Here is a 22867-nt window from a genome sequence, read left to right as displayed (position 1 = left end):
GTATGTTTTTATGCTGTCATACCTGTCATTTCAAATTTTAATAAATAATTCGATTTCATGCTATTGCATATCCACTAAATGCCATATGCTAGACAGGATGAAGTTTTTTTTTTATGGTTATGGTGTCTGATTCCCACTCCTTTTGTTTATGCTCATTGCCGTATGTCATGCTCTCTGTTCATGCAAAATGGTGTGGTGCCTGATACAAGGGAATAGAGAGTAGCCTGGCACATTTTTTCTGGTTTCATTCATAAAAAAGGAGCACCAGTCATTTTGGAGTGAGTGGATCAGCTCGCTTCCTGTTGCTAAGCAACGTGAGCAGTTACAGCACGCAACCATGCAACACAGGAACATAAGAGCCTATGTTTTTTTCCCCTCCCTTATGCCGAACCTAGTAATGTATTGTTTTATAATAAATTAACAGTTTAGCCAGTTAATGACAATTTTGGATTCTACCACGTTAAAGTATAACCGTATTGCCAGACACATTAGGGAAATTGTATAGTTTAACTGCAGTGCAATTCCTAGTATTCTTGCCATTAAAAAGACTTTGGATTTTGCTGTGTTATTATGAAACGGTCAATGTACTCGAGCAAGACGCCCCCTAATGATTCAACAATTCCCATGCTGTGTAGCCATTTTTTTATATTTTCCTGCCCATTGGAAAACGGTAATCAAACGTTCTAATAATACGCTTATACACACAGAACAGAAGTGACCTCAATGTTGTGACTTGCCATAAAACCGACTTCTTTTTTATATTCTAAAAACGTAGGGTGTCCGCGTGCTTTAAATTCTGACCAACTTTCTAAAAATAGACCATCTTGACGTCACACAGCCAATCACAGATTAGTCGGGCGGGAGAGGCCATTTCGTTTCAGAAGCCATGGGCTGCTGGCCAGAATAATTTATGTGGATCTACGAAATGTTTTGCACAGTTAAGTTGCAGTTCTAAATGACTGAACTGAAATGTGGATCTTAACTGTATGAATAGTATGAAAATAGATGACGTTATTCATTGGACTGCGAGGGTGGGACAAAGTTAACCTGACAGATAGTCTTTGACAAATCACAATTCTGCACAGACCACACATGCAAAACTGTATCCAATCAAAGACATTCTTTGAGCCTGTCATCTGAACATTGACCAATAAGAAAGATTTAGGGGATTGGTTCTGTCTGAAGCTGGAGTTCCCTCTAACGTTAGCTGTAGTCGGAGGATTAATGGGGGTCTGTCGAATTATGCGAACAAGCTAGCTAGCTGCAGCGGTTCTGGATCCTAGAAAGTCATCGGGGCAGGGACCAACTGGAAAGGGGAAAATTATTTTTTATTAGAGAAATAATACCAGCTGTTAGAGAAGTCTTGGCTTCTCCAGCAGCAGAGTCCGGGCCTTGCTGGGTGCTACAGTAGAGTCTGAGGGGGTAGCGTTAGCTACGTTCGAGGGGTAGAGATACACGCAAAGAACTGGTTTCGACGATTTCTACTGTACCCAGGGAGCCGAGAAACATTAGTTGGCTAGCAGTTTACTGCAACCCAAAGGTAGCTAAATAGCTAACTCAGAGAGCTAGCTGGCGTTTATTCGCTAGCTAGCTACTTAGCTAGCAAACGTTACCTACGGACTTTTTTCAACGCAAGGTAGAACAAACAACGGGGAGATACCACGATTGGTATAGACGTGTTGCGAATTATGTTTGTAGACTACGTGCGCATCGACTCTAGATATTGAAGACTCGATTGAGAAGTGGACGTAAAGAAAATCGCAAGAAATTCTGTATCAAGGGATCTCCTACCTGGCCTGCAATCATGGGCAACGCGCCCACCGCCAAGAACAAGGGCAACGAGATGGAGAGTGGTGAGTTTGCTTGTATGGTTAAACATTAGTCAATTGGCTGGATAGCTAGCAACCTTAGTATGATGCAGAATTATTTCGGGTCTTCATGCATCACCTGAATAGGTGGGCCAAATGTCAATGGGGAACACTTTCGATTATGTATTATTAGCTGACTGGCTAGGTAGCCAAGGCACTGAAACACCTATGTAAACGCGTAGCTAGCTAACTAGCTTAGTTGTTTTCTTTGCTCTCCTGAAGATGAGTAGCAGCAGTCGGTCAAGGCCCTCGAATCCTGTTGACTTTTTTTCTTCCAATGTCGTTTTACGAACTAACACACGCAAATGTTACATGCACAGGTTTGGATAAGCTTCACGATAGGTCTTACTTCAACCACTTCCCTCCTTCCTGTCAGTTTGAGGGGTCTTTGAACCTCGCCTTCAAAAAGGAAATACTTGGTGGTATTGCTTGACATTGGCCATTTTACACTCTGTAGAGATCTGCAACGTTGCCTTTTACCCTGCCATTGCACTTGTGACAGTTTGGTTTGATTTTGAATGTGACGTGATGCACAGTTATGATGTCTAGGTGAGATAATAATAATAATAAAAAAAAACTTTGCGTAATGCTTGCAGCAAATATTGAAAATGCATCCACTAGCCAGGACTTTCAAACACAGTAGCATTTGAAGTAGGCCTATCGTTGTCATGGTTGGTTAGGTATTCAAAACGTAATGTACCATTAAGGTTATCACTGCAATGTCCAGCAGTATGTGGCCAAGTGTAGAACGTGTAGAATATAATGGAACATAACGTGTGTTTATGTGTGGGGTGAGAGAGAGCGTGTTATGGAACACGAGTGTCATGAACCCAGACTTGTTGTGCTTAGTGTCAACCAAAGCCAACCAAAGCTTTTCCTCCATGGTTGAGATTAGTTTTGATAGTCTTGGTATGCCAAATAATTAGAGATTTTTTTGCTGTATATAATGAATTAGAATAGAAGAAGCTAAAATGAAGACCTCAAATGCGTGTTGTTTAGAGTTTGCTAACACAAACATACATATTTTCGTGAGACTGAAGATATAGGACTCCAGTAGCTCGGAGCCATGTTTCCTTGTCTGGGTATGGCAACCTCATTCACAAGTTGACTGTTCAGGGGGCAGGTTAGATGATAAATTGCTGTTATCTACCTTTGAGATGACTGTAACAAAGAGGAAGTAAGGAACAGGTAGGCTATCTCTTTGGATTTTCAATTCAAAGCTTTAGTTCCCAAATGCAGTGTTCCACCGCGACTATCACAACCTGTTCAGTATTCAAAACAATCTCTTTCTTTCTGGGGAACATTTTAGGAAACAAACCCCAATGTTTTGTATTTCAGTGTTGTCTGCACATTGTCTCAAGACAGTGGATCCTTTAGGATGGAGCATAGGTCAACAGTTTTTTTTTTTTTTATGTTTGCTGTTATTTTGTTTTCTGAGTCAGAAGAAGATACGGGTGGCAGTATACAAAGCATACCTGTGGAGGGGAAGTAGAGTTTTATACCACATGTGCAATGGAGAGGAAAATAACGTGGTGTTGACAAGCTCATTATCAACCTCTCCGAGATCGGAAAAGTTGCCTTTGTGACCTCAGAAGGAGATGGGGAAAGTGGCAAAGTTTGAGGAGAAGTGCAGTGTAGGTCAGATGGCAATGGAGGGTATAGGGACCTAGAACTAAAGCGCTGGGTCGCTCTGGCTCTTGTGAGGGCCCGCATGCAAAAATATACAGTTTGGTGACCCTCAGGGGGCCGGGCCCGCCTGACCTGCAGGCAGAGACGCTTCCCCTCACAGGAAGTCTGTTTATGTTCACGCTCTGTGGCAGTCACATCAGTGGCCGCACAAAGTAGTAGTGATGGTGGGGCTGTGTGCGTTGTCCTGTGTGTGTGTGTGTGTGTGTGGGGGGGGGGGGGTATTGGAAGTCTGGTGGTGGTGTGTGTGTGTGTGTGTCAGGGGGGGGGGGGCGGCATTTTCTGGGCTGTAGAGGTGTCATATGATCCAGTCGATGTGATCCACTCCAGGCTTAACTGTGACGCTGAGGAGTCTCTTGAACATCATGTGATAGCCCAGTGTTTAGAACAAGACTACTTGTGTGTGTGTGTGTGTGTGACCCTCTTGTGCCCATCTTTGGGCAGCTCTGCTCTCTCTTGTTCTCTCTTCCTCCTTTCCTACTATCCCAACAACTCTCTGTTCCCTATTTATCTCATTTCCTCTTCACTTCTCTTCTCGGCGCCGGAGAACCCCCCCCCCCCCCCCACCACCACCAAACTGTCCTGCAGAGGCCAGCCACTACCTCTTCACTTGTGTTGTGTGAGTGATTTAGCTTTACCCTACCGCAGGAATGGAACACATGCGTGGCTGCCAGATTTTTTAAATCCAGCCTGCCACCACTGTCGAAACACCTTGTGCAAAATCTGCAATTTAGAGCCAGCGCCGACATCGCTGGTTGTAAGAGTGTGTGAGTGTGAGAGAGAGAGAAAGAGTGCGCGCGTGCGTTTGTGTCTGCTGGCCGTGAGGTGAAGCAGGGATGTGTGAAATGGGCCTTCGCAACAGGCTGCCGGTGGAGCGTAAGTGTGAAGAGTGGATTTCTATTTGCATGGGACTGCATGTCATTTGAATATGCCCGATACATTCAGCTGCGGTGTGGCACGTGTGCTGCTGCTGCCGCTGGTGGTGGGATTGTGAGGGTGGCGTTGGTATGGAGTGGGGGGGGGGGGGGGGACTGGAGAGGACTAGGGCAGGGTGCAGGGCTGGGGGGGTAGGGGGTTGGCAGATTATGTTCCTATTCTGAAGCCTTTCATGGAGGTGGGTGATTAAGCCGTAGCAGTGCGAGCTGGTAAGCCAATCCCCTCAAGGAGGGCAGGTTTGGAGTTCTCCCCTACTCATGGACACACAAACAAACAAACAAACCTTATTATATACAAAAATAACAACTCCCCCCACCCCACACACACACACACACACACACACACACACACACACACACACACACACACACATACACACACACACATAAATACACAGACACACACACACACACACACACACACACACACATCCAGTCTAAGGAGCATGCGTTTTCACACACTTTGTAACTTCCAGCTGCACTAATGTCATCCCCCCCCCCCCCCCCACACACACACACACACACACACACACACACACACACACACACACACACACACACACACACACACCTGACATTACTCTATGACTCTCTCTTTGTCTCTCTCATACAAATCATATTTTAAACTCTCAAACATTTTTCAAACACTTAACCTCACACAGTGCCCTCCCCCCACTAAAGCCAGTCCCCCAATCAGCTGTGTCTGCCCAAGGTCCACCCTGATGCCCAGGAACAGGTGCAGGGGCATGGTGGTCAGAGTTGTGGTGGTGGTAGTGGTGGTGGGGGCTTACGCAGGCACACGCCGAGTCGACTCAGTTTTCCAGTACATCTGCATGGTTCGGAGGACGAGGACCTGCAGCGCGCCGGTCGGGAAGGACCTTAAGGAGATCGTGGGCCACGACTGGCAGGGTTAAAGTTCACCTGTCTTGGAGGGTGGGGTGGTGTTTGCAGCTTTTGGAGCTTCTGGAGCAAATGTCTATGTCTCTCCTCTTGCCCTCCACGACCACTCTACTACCACCACCAGCAGCAGCAGCAGCACTCTTGCCCTACCTGCCCTTTTCTCCGCTAGCGGTCAGGGGAAGAGCGGGAGTTTCCTGGTGCCTCGGGGAGCCTCGGGCCCACAGGAAAGGGCTGGGTGGACAGTGTGTGGCGCGACAGGAAGTGGAGAAGCGCTGCCCGCCTGCCTGCTGGCCGAGTCTGAGCTCAGGCAGGACGGAGGAAGAGAGAGTGGTGGACGCAGTGACGTGGAGGTGTGTGAGGTGGGGGTGGCACAAAAAGGCTTAAAGGAAGTTTGGAGAGGTCTGGACAAAACATCGAGTTGGACTGAGACGGAGGGGTGGTGCGAGCTCTTGATTGGACTTGGGGACTGGGCACACTTAACCAATAAGGCTACACTTGTTTTTACTTTTTGCCACACACATTTATATTCTCACATAAACACACTCACATTCTCACACACACACACACATACACACCCTCTGGTGGCATGTCGGTTCTGCAAAAGTTGGCGGGGAGACTGTTCCAGCGCGCCGGACCGTGCTTGGGCAGTCGCGAGAACGACAGTCACCTCCAGCTGCCGGACGAGCCTGAGGCCTGCCGCTGGAGTGAGTGCCTGACTGACTGACTTTACAGAGCTGTGCTGCTCAAAAAGGGTTTTGTGTGTTTGTGTGGTGGTGGTAGGGGGGGGGGGGGTGGGATTGAGGGGCGGGGGTCCTTGGCTGGAGTGAGTGTTTTGATTGGCTGAGTGGGTGGGAGGAGGGACGGCTGATGGGGGTGGTTGGCTGTGAGCAGCTCGTCTGAGGAGATCTTCTGACTGCTGCTGCTGCCATTCGCTCGGTCTGGCTCTCGTAGATGCATGTGAGGTTGTAAATCAGGCCTCTCCTGTCATCATTGAACCATTGTCATCAATATGTGGTTTGGTAGAGTCAGATTTGGGATGGATTCACAGAATGAGTCGTTCAATAAATCTTCCATTTGAAGAAGGACAGTTTCTTTTAGTCTATGTTATGCATGTTAAATGAATGCAGTGTAGTGTGAATAAAAAGAACTACCTGAAATCCAAAAATTAGGAAGCATAATGCTTCTGTATATTGCTCTTTAAAAAGCTGTCACTGTCCTTGGTTATCTAGCTGCTTAACTCAAATAGGTGAGGGTGGTCCAGTACAGTCCCCTAAACTGTGTAAAGATTTCTTTTTCTGAAAAGCCAAATGTGGGCCTCAGCTGCTCAACTGGGATGGTGACATCCCCTGAAGCGCTTGGCTTTCTCTGTCTAGCTGTTTTTGTTTTAAAACAGTAGCAGTGTAGTGAAAGCAGCGAAACAGGAAGCTGGGGCATTGGACGAGCTTGCGGTGTTCTGCAGATTGTTCCCTGATTAGAGATTTGGACAGGGGTGTGTGACTTACGGTGCTTTACCCCCCCCCACACACACACACACACGTACATTCTCTCACAAACGCACACTAACACTCGCACAATGCTCTCTTTATGCAGCGTCTCGTGTTTGCTCTGTTGCCTGGCATTGGCTGCGTCACACAGGAGTTCCATCGCGCCCGTGTGTCTGTCTCCTGGGAGACGTCCGTGTGTCCGTCAGCGGCGCGGGCCAGAGTCCTGTAGCGTGGGGCTTAATAGAGTGTCGATCCGTGTGTGCTGCGCTGTGTTTATGTGATTCCCCCCCGTCTGGCCACCTCTCTCCCTCTCTGCGCTCTCTCTCTCTCTCTCTCTCTCTCTCTCTCTCTGTCTGTCTGTCTGTCTGTCTGCTTTGTCTGACTGTCTGTCTGCACCCCCTCCCTCCACCCATCTGTCACTTTACACACTCTCCCTATACACTCCCACTCCATACACTCCCACTCCATACACTCCCACTCACTGACTCACTGTCTCATTCTGCTCCTCTCTTTGTCTCTCCCTTCTGCCCCCAGCCTTTGTTTAGTCAGGAGGTTGTAGCCAGTTTTCCTTTTAATGTGGCACATGCAAGGTCTTCAAGATATACATGGGAAATAAACAGCACTGCATCGCTCAACAGCATTTAAGCTGCATCCCCGCCCTTGTCTGCTCCCCATGTTCACCATGGCCAGGGTGTCTACCTCTCTACTGTAAAGCTCAGATGCTGCTTTCCTGCCTCCCTCCCCGCTCTGCTTTTTACTGTCATGCTGACTGCAGGACTTAAAGAACCACATAGCGACTGGATTTAAAAGCAGTGAAAACAAATTTTGTAAACTTACCAGAAATACGGCCGTCATCTCCGGGTTTCGTCAAATGAGCTTGTGGATCTCTGTGCTCATGTACCCACTGTTGCTCTGACCGCAAATTTCACTGGCTCGGATACATGGCGTTGTGCCACGTGCCATGTGCCACTAGGGACGTGCCCCACACCGAGTGGCGGCTGGAAGCTCAAGCGTTATTTGGCTGTGGAGATGATATCTGGTTTAGCGCGCCCCCTATCTGATGCCCAGACCACTGCTAACCCCCTTTTGGCCCCATTGACCCCACAGCCTCCCCTCCCACCACCAGCACCACCACACTTCCCAGCCTGCTTTACGTCAAAGTGGCACACAGTTGCCGCTGGGCACTACTGATCCATCCATGGGTCTGATCGATGGATGGATGGATGGATGGATGGAGGGATGGACGGTAGATGGATATGCTTTGTCTGCTGGAGGACACACACAGGATATGGTTGTGTGTTGGTGGGTTGAGCTCCAGGGTGGTTTTCCATGTCACTCCAGCGCCACTCGACCTCTTGTGTCCAGTCACCGTAACAACTGTTAATGAAGTATGGTTAGTAGCCAACCAGGGGATTGGCTTTACGAGCTGTCAGTCTCTCACCTTTGTTGTTGTGATTGGTGATGATGCCCCTCCTGGTGACCGGACCCAAGGGAGGATCAATACTGTGTGTGTGTGTGTGTGTGTGCCTGCGTGTCTACTCTGTGTGCAGAATAAATATTGATAAGGATTGAAACGGAGCAAGGGTCCAATTGATTGTGCTGGGTAAAGTTAGCAGCTGTGGTGACTACAGTGACCACAGAGGAGATTGAGAGGCTCATGCTCTCTGCAGGCTGGACTGTGAGGACTGAATACCCAGGGCACTGTGAGCTGTGAACCAGGACGCTGCTGTGGTGCTACCTCTTTAGTGCTGAAGCCAGAGCCTCCACTTGCAGCCCCGGCCTCAGCCCCTGGGCAGCCTCCATCACCAAGGAAGCATGAGTCTGTGAGCGGGACGAGGCCCAGCAGCCCGATGAGCGAGCGCAAGAGCTCCCGGAGGCACGGCGGGAAAAGGGAGTCCCGAGAGTCTCGAGAAGCCCGGGAGTTGCGGGAGGCGAAAGAGCCAAAAGAGACATTGGAATCCAGGGAATTGCGAGAACCTAAAGAACCGAAAGAGTCGCGGGAGTCAAAAGAACCACGAGAATCAAGGGAGTCAAAAGAGCCACGAGAATCAAGGGAGTCAAAAGAGCCACGAGAATCAAGGGAGTCAAAAGAGCCACGAGAATCAAGGGAGTCAAAAGAGCCACGAGAATCAAGGGAGTCAAAAGAACCACGAGAATCAAGGGAGTCAAAAGAGCCACGAGAATCAAGGGAGTCAAAAGAGCCACGGGAGTCGAAAGAATCACGGGAGGCCCGAGAGTCAGCAGCTTCTCGAACAGCTGATGGCGGGGGAGGCTCCACGTCTGACTGTCCCACGGCCCTGCTGGAGTGGGGTAAGGGGTGGGAACCGGCTGCATCCTTCCAGGGCGGTCGCCATGGAACCCGGGGAGTAAAAACATAGACGAGAGAGAAGCCACTACTGTTTTGTTTTGCTGTTGAAAGAGCCTAATGGACTTGTTGGTTTCTATGAACCACAAGGGCCAAATGCTCAGAGTCCTTTTGAGGAAACTTCTTGTGGTCTTTCTGGCAGGAAATGTAGAGCCGTGTGTGTGTGTGTGTGTGTGTGTGTGTGGTGTGTGCGCGCGCGCTTTCGGTTATCTCCACTGATGTATCTTATTTCCTTTACTCTGTGCACACGGGTTTGTGGTGGCTGGTTGGCTTGTGAGGAGTCGAGTTCTTCTCACCTCCTGTGCATGTGTTTGGTTGGCTTGTGAGGAGTCGAGTTCTTCTCACCTCCTGTGCATGTGTGGCTGGGCGGAGTGGAGCAGGCTACTGGAGCAGCAGCTCTGTCTGGGTGTGGTGGGGGGGGGGGGCAGGCCAGAGATAGCATCGCCGCCACTGCATGTGTGTTCAAAAAGACTGTCACAGTGTGTGATGTTAATGATAGATGGTCAAACTTTTTATTGGATCAGTGTTGGTGGATGACTATTTGAGAACTATTGCGTTTAGAAGCCATCTACAGTCTTTCTCTTGTCTGTCTGATCTTTACTTACTATTCTCTCTCTCTCTCTCTCTCTCTCTCTCTCTCTCTCTCTCTCTCTCTCTCTCTCTCTCTCTCTCTCTCTCTCTCTCTCTCTCTCTCTCTCTCTCTCTCTCTCTCTCTCTCTCCAATTCAATTCAATTCAATTCAATTCAAGGTTGCTTTATTAGCATGACTGTAAGTAAGTACAGTGTTGCCAAAGCACAATTAAAACAGCATAACAATTAGAACATTGACAGCATTACAGGAAACAGTAACATAAAATTGTGTGTATACCCTCACTTTCTCTCTCTTTTTCCACACACACACTCTCTCTCTCTCTCTCTCTCTCTCTCTCTCTCTCTCTCTCTCTCTCTCTCTCTCTCACACATGTGAGTAGTGGTGGTGTGGAATGAGGAAGGCCCTGCTGTAATCTGGATGTTCCCACAGAGCGTTTAGCCCAATAAAGATAAGGCCACCAAATATGATTGTGCATGAGACAGCGGCGTGTATGGGCGGCGATAGGCAGTTTCAGGGCAAAAGGAGAAGGCTTCTTCTTTAACGTGTCGCCGGTCTGAACTTTGGGGCTTTGTGTGGCGGTTTAAAGGCAGATGCCACCCATGTGCATGTGCACACAGTGGTGGATACTATCGATCAGGGGCTCTGCCTCTCCAGTTTTCCTGTGTGGCTGGCCGGGGCAGGATGTGTTATATAATGCAGGGATCTGGTCAATATGCCTCTTGCAGCTGTGGAAATTGGACCGGTGCTAGCATTGGTTTAGTGGAGATAGCCATGGGCCCTGCAAACAAGTATAATACTCGCTGCGACTAGACCAACCAGGTTATACGCTTAGACAGATTAGACCAGTGAAAAGGACTGACTGAAAAGAAGCTGTTGTACTGGATTTTCATTTTCTGTGTTGATTTTTATTTCCGAAGACTCAACTAGTCAAATGTGTCAATATTTGTTGTATTTTTATAGACAACAAAGTTGCTATTAAGACATTTTATTTATTTGATGCTGATATATAAACTGATATAGGTTACCTTTTGTGATTGATTGATTGATTGATTGATTGATTGATTGATTGATTGGTTTATTCATCCCCAGAGGGAAATTATGGCAATTTATTCTTGCTATGGCTGTAGACTAACCAAAAAATATGATGATCTGAATTACTTGGTTTTAGGGCTTCCCTCAAAATTATGTCAGTAGTCAGTCAGTAAACTTCACTATTATTTTGGTTGTTCAAATTCCTAACAACATATGGCTATGTTATAACAATGTAGATATAGCTATATTAAAATTGTGCCGTCTTGGCTATCAAACTAAACAGTATTGCAGCCCTCAGCCTCTTAGATAATGTCCCCATGATAATCCACCCATGTGTAGTTACATCTCCAACTGAGAAGCCTTTCAGTCACATATCCTGTTATGAAATATGTAAGAAATGAATGTAGAGAACTGAAGTTGCATAATGAGTTGGTTGTCTTGCCGGTGTAACCAGTCATAAACTTGATTTATCATATATATCTTGTGCTCTTCTAAGAACTACAATGACTTGATCTATTTCAACCACTATTGACACCCACATGAGAGGGTTTTTCCCCCCAGGTTTAGGTTATTTGTCTAAGCCAGTGTTTTTCAACCTTTTTTGTGCCACGGCACACTTTTGACACTTAAAATGTCCCACGGCACACTAACATCCTGTGTGAAGAAAAAATAAACATACCATAGCCTAAAATGTCAAATAATACACAGATATGGCCTTAATATGGCTTCTATGCAAGACCTGCTTAATAAAACAAGCGCCCTCTGTTTCATTTGTAGGTGACTATATCTAATTTAATTGTTGTTATGAACTGGATATGTGATGTTTCTGTGAATACTGGATATGGGGCCCCCGTTGTACAATGCCTGCATACCACAAATAGTGCAATCATACAATCAATGAGAGCATGTGGTTATAAATTCTTTGATGCAACAGTTGCTTTTCTGGACCAGTGAGTGACATTTGGGTAATTTTCTGCGGCACACCTGATGATCTCTCATGGCACACTAGTGTGCCCCGGCACAGTGGTTAAAAAACACTGGTCTAAGCTTCATGTGTAACAACTGTAACCAGTTTTTAGATTTTCCATTTTATGCATTCATAAAGGTGTACCATCACACCGGTGTGACGGGAATGTTGGAAAATGAACGTTCTAAAGAATAACTGGGTTCATTCAGAGCCTTATAGATAGATAGATCTATCCAGAGCCATATAAAGGTACCTTTATATGGCTCTGGATCTATCTATAAGGCTCTGGGTTCATTGTATTCAACATAGAATTTTAGAACCTTGAATTGTTACGGAACGGAATCTTATGTTAGAATGTTCAAAAACCCCCACCTTTAAGGGTTAACTGCTTTTTTTTTCATCCACAATATCATGTGGCTCAAACCTACAGTCTATGAAACCAACAGATAACGACCACAAGCACCCCTATGGTTTTCATATCATGGCGCTTCAGGAGTGAATGAGTGCAGTTTTAAGTTGGCTGCCGATCAGGCATCAGATCATTGCTGAAATCCTCTAGAAAAGAAGTGTATGTGCTCTAAGCCTCTGTTCTCTCTTGTCTCCTACAGTGAAGGAGTTCCTCGCCAAAGCCAAAGAAGACTTCCTGAGGAAATGGGAGAACCCTGCACAGGTGAGTCCACCAGTACACACACACACACACACACACACACACACACACACACACAACATGGCCGCCCTGGCCTCTCACTCATTGAAGGAATGCCCTCATGTACACACGCTATCAGGCAGGCCCTGGTATGTTTCACCTTCAGTTCACCTTTGTGACTGTGGTACTAAGTGTCTGAGGGGGGTGGGGGGGGTGTGCCCCCTACTGGGCATATGGTGCAATGATATGAGGCAGGAATGATGAAATGAATGGTGAATCTTTTCCCCATATATAACTGAGGTTTTGGAGAGTATTTTTTTGTAAGCTCCAGAAATATGGTAAATGCTTATGGTTCTATGGTATTCCTTAACATGGGTCTGAACGATTGTAGGCCATGCGTGTTAAGTGATTGTAAACTGTACTAGAGTTTCTACTGATTCATTAGAATCAAATCCTTATCTTATTTATCAACTATAGTTCTGACAGTGTTTTTCCCCTCTCCACAGAACACCGCAGCCCTTGACCAGTTTGATCGGTTGAAGACCCTGGGCACGGGCTCGTTCGGACGGGTCATGCTGGTACGACATAAAGAAACGGGCCAGCATTTTGCCATGAAGATCCTTGACAAACAGAAGGTAGAGTGGCCTAAATGGATACTCCCATGACTGCTGTGGCTTTGATGTGGTTGCTCCTTGCGGCATTAGTATTGTTGCTCACTGAAGTGTGTGTGTGTGTGTGTGTGTGTGTGTGTGTGTGTGTGTGTGTGTGTGTCTCAGGTGGTGAAGCTCAAACAGATAGAGCACACGCTGAACGAGAAGCGCATCCTGCAGGCTGTCAGTTTCCCCTTCCTAGTGCGGCTGGAGCACTCCTTCAAGGTACAGTCATTGCTTGTTTGTGTGTGTCTGTGTCCTGTGTGTCCTGGCGATATACAATATATCGATATTTTTCTATATATACAATATTTTTTTATTTTTTTTAAATATTTTTTTTCCTGTTTCCACCAAAGCATTAGGCTATGCATTAGGGTTATTAGTTGCACTTTAATTTGGCCTTAAAATGTATAGCAAACCCAAGCCTACGCAAATGGCCTACACTGTCTTCATAGTTTAAACAGGGGTTGTTTGTCAACTGAATCTTTGCTGGTGTCTGTGTAGACCTGCAGTTCAGCAACATTACTTTGGGGAAAAACAAACTCTGTAGCGCTCTAGAATCTTTGCTCTGAAGATGGCTGTGTCTGTACATCTTATTTGGGTGTACTTATTTTATTATATATATATATATATATATTATTTTATGTTTGTTAACAAGAAATGGATATAACATGTGAGAGCATGGCACAATTATTGTTATTAAACTTACAGCTGCAGTGGTTTCCGAGCAAAGTACAACACCTATCTATAGTTACACCAGGCAAGCTCCACAGCACAGTTGTTGCATTCTACATCGCCACGTTGAGAATTTGCATTCTGAATGTACTTAATTTACAAGTCAGAGAATTCTTTTTTGGTTGCTGAATTGAAGAAACGTGTAGTCATTTTAACGCAAAATAAACTATATTGATATAAACAATGTCTTATCCGATATCTAGTTTGAAAATATATCGACATATCTTAAAAATTGATATATACTGCCCAGCCTTATGATATCAGTCAGTATCATGCCTTCTGACATGTTTGACAATGACTCTTGTTGTACTTATGCCCGCTGTCTGTGCTCTTCAGGACAACACAAACCTGTACATGGTCATGGAATACGTTCCTGGGGGCGAGATGTTCTCTCATTTAAGGAGAATTGGCAGGTTCAGGTGAGTTGTTGTTGTACCTCATATTTACTATAGTAATACCATACCAACCATAACACCATAGCTTAATAATTGTTCCATTATTATACTGTGCGCAGTATTGTGTAATGGCTGTTTTTGTTAGCCTGAATTTAACCAGACGCAAGATCACTTTGTGAATTCAGATTCTCTTTGTGTATTCAGATTCACTTTGTGTAATGCAAGTGAAACATGAGCTGGGAGCCACAAGTGGACAGCCAGACTAACACACAACAAGAGAACCTGCACTTGTAGTATTGTTGTTTATGAGTGACATAAAACTAGGCTATGCAAATTTCTTTAGTGTAAAATAGCACAGATGACACACTAGAATGCCTATATTCATGAATGAAATTCTGTTCTCTGCAATCTGTCTAAGTTCAAGTCAACCAAGCAGCTGTCCCTTTGTATACCAAATCAGATTAAAAGTGTATTTCTATGTGTTGAGAGAAATGTGGCTGTGAAGAAGGTCATTGAAACTGTAACTGAGTCTGTTGCTCTCATGATCACTTGTTCAGATTCAGATTCCTTTTATTGTGACTTTAAAAGAATACAACGGAATTTCATTGCACCAAGTGAGGACAGATCTCAAGCAATAAATAAGTAAAAAAATAAAACTATATAAATAACATTTGCACATTCCCCTTCCACCAACACTCACACACAGTCAGCAGGTATACGGCCAACATATGCTGTAAACATAAATAAATACAATTATTGCACAATCCCAGTTATCTGGATGATTTCATGGTAGTGTTCAGTGTAGTGATGGCCTTTGGGTAAAAACTGTTCAACAATCAAGTGGTGCGTGTTCTAAGTGTTCTGTATCGTCTGCCTGAGGGCAGAAGGTCAAACAGATGGTGGACAGGGTGGGAAGAGTCTTTTAAAATATTTGTTGTTTTGTGCTTGTCTCCTTCCCAGTGAGCCCCATGCCCGCTTCTACGCCGCCCAGATCGTCCTGACCTTCGAGTATCTCCACTCACTAGACCTCATCTACCGAGACCTTAAGCCGGAGAACCTGCTCATAGACCAGCAAGGTTACATACAGGTACGTCCACCTGCTGCCTGTGCTATCCTATCCTAGGATTTGACAGCAGAGGAGGAGTTGGGTGTCCTGATGGAGTCATTCCCTGCATGACTTTCTCCCAGTTACTCCAGATATGGCCACTGGCTGTGTTTCAGAGCCCAATACCAAAAATACCCATCAATCACGTTGCTACTTTTTGTGTTTGACTCTGAGATTTGGCCTGCATCTATATCTGTGAGAATGTGAGAAATGTTTGGGATTTTAGATCATTGTGCAGGGAGTGACTCACATATACTTAGTCACAGTAAGCACAACAATAAGGATTGTAACTGTTGCCTCAGTCACAACATGTGTCAGCCTCACGAGATGCTTTCAGCTCAGGCATTGTGCCGTTTTGGGTGTGGGAGTCTCAGTGTTCACACTAAGTTTGATTATCCTTACACAGGTAACAGATTTTGGGTTTGCCAAAAGGGTGAAAGGTCGGACCTGGACGTTGTGTGGCACCCCAGAGTACCTGGCCCCTGAAATCATCCTCAGCAAAGTGAGTGCCCCTTCCGTGTGTGTGTGTGTGTGTGTGTGTGTGTGTGTGTGTGTGCGTGCGTTTGTATGTTTTGATCTTGGCTATATCCGAGTCATGGGAGGACGGTACAGTACAGGGAGGCTATTCTGGGCACGTAACTGAACCAGTCCGTTGGTGTTATGTCAGCTGCAATAAGTAAGTTGTAATCAATGGAACTGGCTACATCAGTCGTGATAGTATGTTCGGAAAAATTAGTCCAGTCTTCCAAAACAATTGCTATGCTACACAAACAAAGTGATTCAGTTGCGGACCTGTTGTAGCCCGGGCTTTAGTCATGAAAGGATATGATGTCTTTTTTTGTCTCTTACTGACCTTGCTTCTATTTGTCCTTTTCTCTGCCTCTCCTTACATCTCTCCCTCTTTAGGGTTATAATAAAGCTGTTGACTGGTGGGCTTTGGGGGTGCTTATTTATGAGATGGCCGCAGGTTACCCCCCATTCTTTGCTGACCAGCCCATTCAGATCTATGAGAAGATTGTCTCGGGAAAGGTCAGTCCAGATATTGAACTGCGAAAAAAGGAGACCAATTGCTTCCGATTCTTTTTTGCTCTCTTCTGTTTTTCCACATATGGGTCACATATGGGTGTATACCGTAAATCCTTAAATTGTAGCCGGGGTCATTTATTTACTTAGACTGCGCAAAGCACAGACCTTTATTTGGTGCCAGGTTGTATTCGAGGCAGGCCTTTATTTCTTATTAGGCTTCTGTTATAGAATTTTATTCTTAGAAGTAAAGTAAAAGGCTACTCTTAAAGTGGGCCAACACTGTTCAACACTTTCTGTAACCGGCATATCGGTAGGCTGTCAAAAGCAGAAGATTTTCGGTTTGGCTTGGTATTTAATTTACTTTTGGACTGTTTGATTATATTGCTACATGTTGGGACTGATGGGCACTGGAATCTGGGGGGTATTTCACTATTATTTATTGCGAGACAAGGTAGCCACTTCCATTCATTCATTGAACGTGCGCTGTGCTGTAATGGAAACCTTATTGTGTAGCCAAGTAGCCTAAATTGAGTTACTTTTTAATTATGCATGATTTACTTTTTATTATATTCGTAGGATGGAACGCTTCACGGGAACAATTGTGTTTAAATGTAGTAGTACTGCATGAGCCTCTGGCAAGCTCAGAAGGGAGCGGCAAGAGACTGGTAGCTTGAGAGCGACGTGTTGGAGACTCATGCTGTAGGACAACGACTTTTCATTGGCAACAGTATTAAACCAACCAACAATATGAAATATTAAGACGAGCTCTTTTATCATTTTTTTATTATTATATCTTTATTTAACCAGGGAAGAAAATCACATTGAGATAGGTATCTCATTTACAAGTGAGCCCTGGCCAAGGTAGCAGCACACAGTGAACATAATAGAGCTTTCAATTTCATTGAGTTAAATCGAAACAATGTCTTCTAGTGCTCGTGGACTGATATTCCTACTGGTAGGCAATTATAACCCCTGCTTGTATTTGGGGACCGGCCTTTATTTGTCCGAATTGACCACGCCCCTGCTATTATCCGAGGCCCAGCTATAAATAGAATCCCGGCCATAATTTGAGGATTTACGGTATAAAATTCTGAGTCAAGAGATGGTCTGGTGTAGAAGTGTGCATTATTGAAGATGAAGTGTGAACGTGGAATATAGAATCCCTTTTGTCTGCTGAGTGGAAGTTTACTAGAATATCTGATTCTCTCAAGCAAATGAATGTGTGAGCATGTCATTTTCAGAACATTCAGTTAGAGGAGGTCACTGTGCACATCCCAGGTGCAGGACAAACAACTGTCAGAGCATCAGAGCCCTTTTCAAAGCATTGTCATGGTTGACTTGTAAATCTTTGTGCAACCACAGCTGTGTAGAAATGCATTATGAAATGTTATCTAAAAGGGAAATTGTATGCAGAACCCGATTAACAGCTGCTTAGGTTGGGACGTTCATTTGGCCTCATGGCTGAACCCCAGCAGTGACCTTTGACCCCGTTGGCTTTTTTAGGTGCGCTTCCCATCGCACTTCAGTTCAGACCTGAAGGACCTGCTGCGTAATCTGCTGCAGGTGGACCTGACCAAGCGCTTCGGCAACCTCAAGAACGGCGTCAACGACATCAAGGGCCACAAGTGGTTCGCCACCACCGACTGGATCGCCATCTACCAGCGGAAGGTCAGTGTCAGTGAAAAAGTAAAGGCTGAGCTGAGGCAGGCCAGGCCCCACGGTGGTGTCCTGCTCAGTTGTATGTGTGGAAGTAAAGTCCCGTCACTCTGGTAAAGTGCAAAGTGAGGGGGTGGGGGGGGGGGGGGGGGGGGGGTGCCGGGGGGCAGCTAAGGACAAGCTTTAGTCCTGCAGAGACACATTGCACATTGCAACAGAGTTACAAATTGCCGATCTGACTGAGGTGACTGATGACTGATGTGTAACATATGACCGAGGTGGCTTACACTGCATTTGGAGTAAATAAAACAGTGAGTTTACAAAGCTAAGGCTCAACAAAACCTCTGGATATGCTAGCTTGGCAATGAAAGAGATGGAACTAATGACTGAACTTTGGCTGTAACAACCATCCATTTAGAACTAGTAACGGCAGTTTGTCCTGTAAGTTGAGAAATTAATTAATGTGTGATGGAAAGTAGTTCTACAAACAAGACAGTTTTAGCATATCAGACATTTTGTTATGTTTTATGATATCAGTAAATTAGGGAGTAAGGGAGATAATGGACTTCATGGCATTGGGTTATTAGAATTTAATGCATAATAATGTTAAGTTTGGGTATCAGAAGTTAAAGCGCTCCAGTTCACGTAGTGGTTGCATTGCCACCTTGAATGTGCAATAACTTCTAATACTCAAATGCGGTGTGGTCCATTGTCCAAAGGAGCAGTCCGTTATAAACAGGGCAGTGTGGCTAATTAGCAGTTTAGCACACCATTTTAGAGCTGTAACAAAGAGAAGTGGTGATACTGTAGACATGGATCTTTATATGTGTCACGAAGAATGTAATTTTATGATCTTTGAAGTGGCATGAAGAGTAACGTGTGTGTGTGTGTGTGTGTGTGTGTGTGTGATTTTAAGGTGGAGGCTCCTTTCATCCCTAAGTGCAAAGGTCCTGGAGACACCAGCAACTTCGATGACTACGAGGAGGAGGAGATCCGGGTGTCTTTCACAGAGAAGTGTGCAAAGGAGTTTGCCGAGTTCTGAACGCACCCAGGTGCAGCAGAGGCAGAGTGGGGACAAAGAGGAAGAGAAAAAGTGGAGGGGAGGAACAGAGAAAGAGCAAAGGGTTGAGGGGGAGGGGGGGCATAAAGGTGGAAAAAAAACGGGACTGCCGACCTGCACATAGAAAGAGCGACAACAACAATGTACAACCCCCCTCCCTCCTTCCTTCCCTTCCTCGGAAGGAGCAATGAAGTGGTCCAGATAGAGCCAGCAGTGTTGCCTTCTCCGATTGTTTCTCACCTATTACTTATCCATTTAATGTTTTCCCCCCTCTCTCTATCTCTTGGTCTGGTGGCAGAGATGCAGTCCACTTTTTTTCTTCTTGTAATCCGTCGTCATTGTTTTTGGTTATTTTTTTCTTTTTAAAATCAAGGCAGAGTGACACTGTTGAGTCACTGCAGCTGGTTGCTGGCGTTGATGTATATGTGGTACTGGGTTGCAGCCCTTCCCAGGGTGGGTCATCTCTGGGGGTGCTTGTCAGTGAACAAGGGCATCACCATCACTGCTTGGTTATTAGAAACCACACGTCACCCCATCTGGACACACACACACTCAGTCTGCCCTTGCTCCTTATCCTTCACCTGCCCAAGCAATACAAAGTTCAGCTCTAATGTCTCTACTGTGCCTGTCATGATGGCAGCTTTTTCAGTGGTCGTGCTGAAAAGTACCTCCACTGGGATTCAGCTTGTGGCGGCAGCGAACCCTCTCTGTTCTGTCTTTTTTTCTTTCTTTTTCTTGAGAATTGAAATCATGATGCCTGATGCATCACCACACCACACACACACACACACACTCATCGATTATGTGTTTATATTGTGGCACGATTGTTAGTATTTTTTTTTACTTTATTTTTTTTCAGCGCTTTCTGTTCCATCACTGTTGACCACTTGAAAAGCAAGACTAGATTTGAGTCATGTACCGAAAGTTGGTCTCTCAACTGGTTTGACATGTAGGTCTTAATTGTCCTAGGGACCTATCAGTTAGCAGACCTATGCTCAGCCTTTTGTAGGGATAATTATGTCCATCTGTGGCTCTCATGAATGAGGTTTTTCCCCTTTCTTTTTGTTAATAACCTTTATGCGAATAATGTGTGTCTTCTTAAGTGTGTGTGTGAGTGTTTGTTTAGTCGTTTGGACAGAATCTATAATGTGTTTTCCTTTTTTTTTTAGTAATCACCACCATTTTTATGATCACTCCTGAGCATAGATTCTTGTAGCACATAAATATACATCGATATGATTAACTCCACACCCTTTCATTCACTCCCATCGCTTTTTCTCGCCTTTAATAGCTGTGGAATAAAAGAAGAAAAAAAAACTTAAATGAAGTTTTTTTTTGGTTGTTTTACAAATAAACTGACATGATATCTGCCAAAATCACAAATGTTGACGGCATTGTTGAGAGCCTAAATGCTATGTAAGTAATTTAAGTGATGGGAGACTGTAAAGAGGGGAAAAAGTAGCAAAACGCAAAACGTTTCAGATACATGGTGCATGCCATTTTTGTAGATAACACGTATAAAAGGGTAAGTAACACTTTTCTTTGGTTCTTCTCGGTATCTGTTTGGGCCAGGTTTCACAAGGTTGTGGGTATTTTTTTTTTTTTTTTTTTTTTTTTTTTTTTTGGTGGTGGGAGCGGGGTGGAGGTTATTGTTGGTGTGTGTGTGTGTGTGTATGCCTTTGTTTCTGTTGCTTCATAATATTTGAAGGGAGCTTAGGGAGTGAGTGTAGATTTGTTTCTATATGCCAGGTTTGAGTTTTTTTTTTTTTTTTTTTTAAAGTTCTACTCAAGACCCCCCCCCCCCCCCCCAGCTCTATGATCTCTAATAGTTGTTGGAGCTTGGGCTACAAGATCCGTGAACTTTTTCGTCTGCTTTTCTTTTAAAGCAGCTTTTTAAATTGTCCAGTCAATCCCTCTCTAGCCTCTGACATGTCCTACCCCTCCTTAACTCCATTAACAAAGACACTTTTTTTCTGGATGTGTATTCTGGAAACCAATGCGTCCATGTGGCTTACAATTCCATCTGTAAATGAAAAAAATCTACCTATAATGTACAGAAATGAATCATTGCAAGAGGGTCATTTTAAAGTCTGCTAGCCCGGTTACATTTTGGACAGGATTCCCTGTGTGTACTGCAGGATGCGAGACAATCTATGGCCTAATCCCCAACACGGTTGGCTTTTTAAGAACCCTGTGCAATAATGCAAAACAATTTGTTTGTCCAAACTTTTACTTTTGGCTTCTTGGTTGATGTGAACTTCTTTCATACTCATTTCATTATCTTTGGCCCATCCGCCCAGTCAGTTGTTCTTTCGCCAGCTGCAACAGCACACAGCTGATATGTGTTGGTGTTTTTCTTTTTGTTTCTTCAATGAACATTAACACATTGTTTTGTCATGACATTTAGGCTAGTTTAAATTATTTCAACTGAATGTTCACAAATCTAATAGTCTGTTGCCAGCTTATTAAACCTTTCAAATGCTCTTTTTGTTTGGAAGGACTGGGTTAATTGACTCAATAGAACTGATGAATTCTGTCTTGTAAAAAATGTGTTTAAAATGCTGTATGAAGGAGGAAACATACTGGGTTTCAGAGATTTCTCGAAGGGTCCCTGCACAGTGTAATGCTTTACTGCATTGCAGGTTAGTGGTTGTGGTTATGGTTAGGTGATGAAGCACCTTTCTCCTTCAAAATCCTCTCAAAGTGATTTTCAAATGTGATGAAGATGCAAAAAAGGATTTGCACATTTTCTAGAGCGATGTGCAAGGCACTCATCATGTTTGTTTTCTCACCTTTATGTACCACTCCCGTCATATTTAGAGTGGAGGTCACATATGGATGTCCACCGAATCGGGCCTGGTGTTGGTGCAGGCCTCACGCTCTTAACTCACGTCGTTCACATTACTATTGTTCGAAGTGCGGCAGTGGTGTGCGCCACCTGGTGGCTGTATAACACACCGACACTGGGTGTGCAGATTTAGGAGGTTGGTTTTAAGTTTTTGGTGTCTGGGGTGTGGACGATAGCACAGTGCTTCATTAAAAAAAAGGAAAGAGCAGAACCGAAATGGTTTGTAAAGGAGCAATCACCTTCATAATATACATGTGAATGACACCGAGTACTTAATAGCCTATCTGGCTCTTTTAACCTTTCTTGAACGGTGTCGATTGTCAACATTTCCCTCTTCCTTGTTTCCCCCCCTTCCACCGTTTTGCTCTATTGTGGTCACCAGTTCATGCTTACCTTTGCTTTTGTATGCATCCACTCTCCCTTACGCACTTCTTAGGCTACAGACATTTCGCTTTATGAATCATGGAGGAAAAAATGTTGATTTTTTTGTCATTTTTTTCTAAATGTATAAATAACAGGAATCTTTCCTCCCGATGCAGGTATGGTGATGGTGTAGTCTGTTGTACCTTTTTTCGGGGAACAATACTGTATATCTCTGCCTTTATCAGTCTTAATTATTTTACCTTCTGGATAACTTGACAGATACCCTTAGCACACATCGAGTATGTTAAAAAAAGTAATATTTTACAACATGTATCATTCCAATAAAGTTTTACTTGTTAAAATTACAACTACATGGCTGCATTTTGTTAGACGCTGGACCTGTTATTCATGGATGGTCGACAGCAAAGGGTGGCTAGTTGACTAACTTTTCATTAATCGAAGCTGATAATGAATAGCAGATGAGGCGCAGTCTGGGAAGAGCGCGCGAATGCAGCTAAAGGACGCCTGTCCCAGTCGGTACGCCCTTAAATTGC

At 44.7% G+C, this 22867-nt stretch overlaps 1 protein-coding gene across 1 annotated transcript; it reads left to right on the top strand.

Moving 5' to 3' along the window:
• Window positions 1-1194: 1194 nt before the first annotated feature.
• prkacaa (protein kinase, cAMP-dependent, catalytic, alpha, genome duplicate a) lies at window positions 1195-22681 on the top strand. Its single transcript, XM_076266462.1, has 10 exons — window positions 1195-1853; window positions 12438-12499; window positions 12982-13110; window positions 13252-13350; window positions 14197-14279; window positions 15216-15342; window positions 15767-15862; window positions 16267-16389; window positions 17890-18054; window positions 18959-22681. The coding sequence occupies exons 1-10, from the start codon at window positions 1805-1807 to the stop codon at window positions 19082-19084; spliced, it is 1059 nt and encodes a 352-aa protein (XP_076122577.1). The 5' UTR covers window positions 1195-1804; the 3' UTR covers window positions 19085-22681.
• The last annotated feature ends 186 nt before the right edge of the window (window positions 22682-22867 follow it).

This window comes from Alosa pseudoharengus, unplaced genomic scaffold (genome assembly GCF_046254945.1).
Source record: "Alosa pseudoharengus isolate Yale_2024_CS ecotype anadromous, Long Island Sound unplaced genomic scaffold, YU_APseudo_1.1 YU_APseudo_1.1_scf_4, whole genome shotgun sequence".
In the NCBI taxonomy this organism is placed as follows: Eukaryota; Metazoa; Chordata; class Actinopteri; order Clupeiformes; family Clupeidae; genus Alosa; species Alosa pseudoharengus.
Note: the sequence above shows the minus strand (reverse complement) of the source record. Positions and strands in the feature narration are given on the sequence as shown.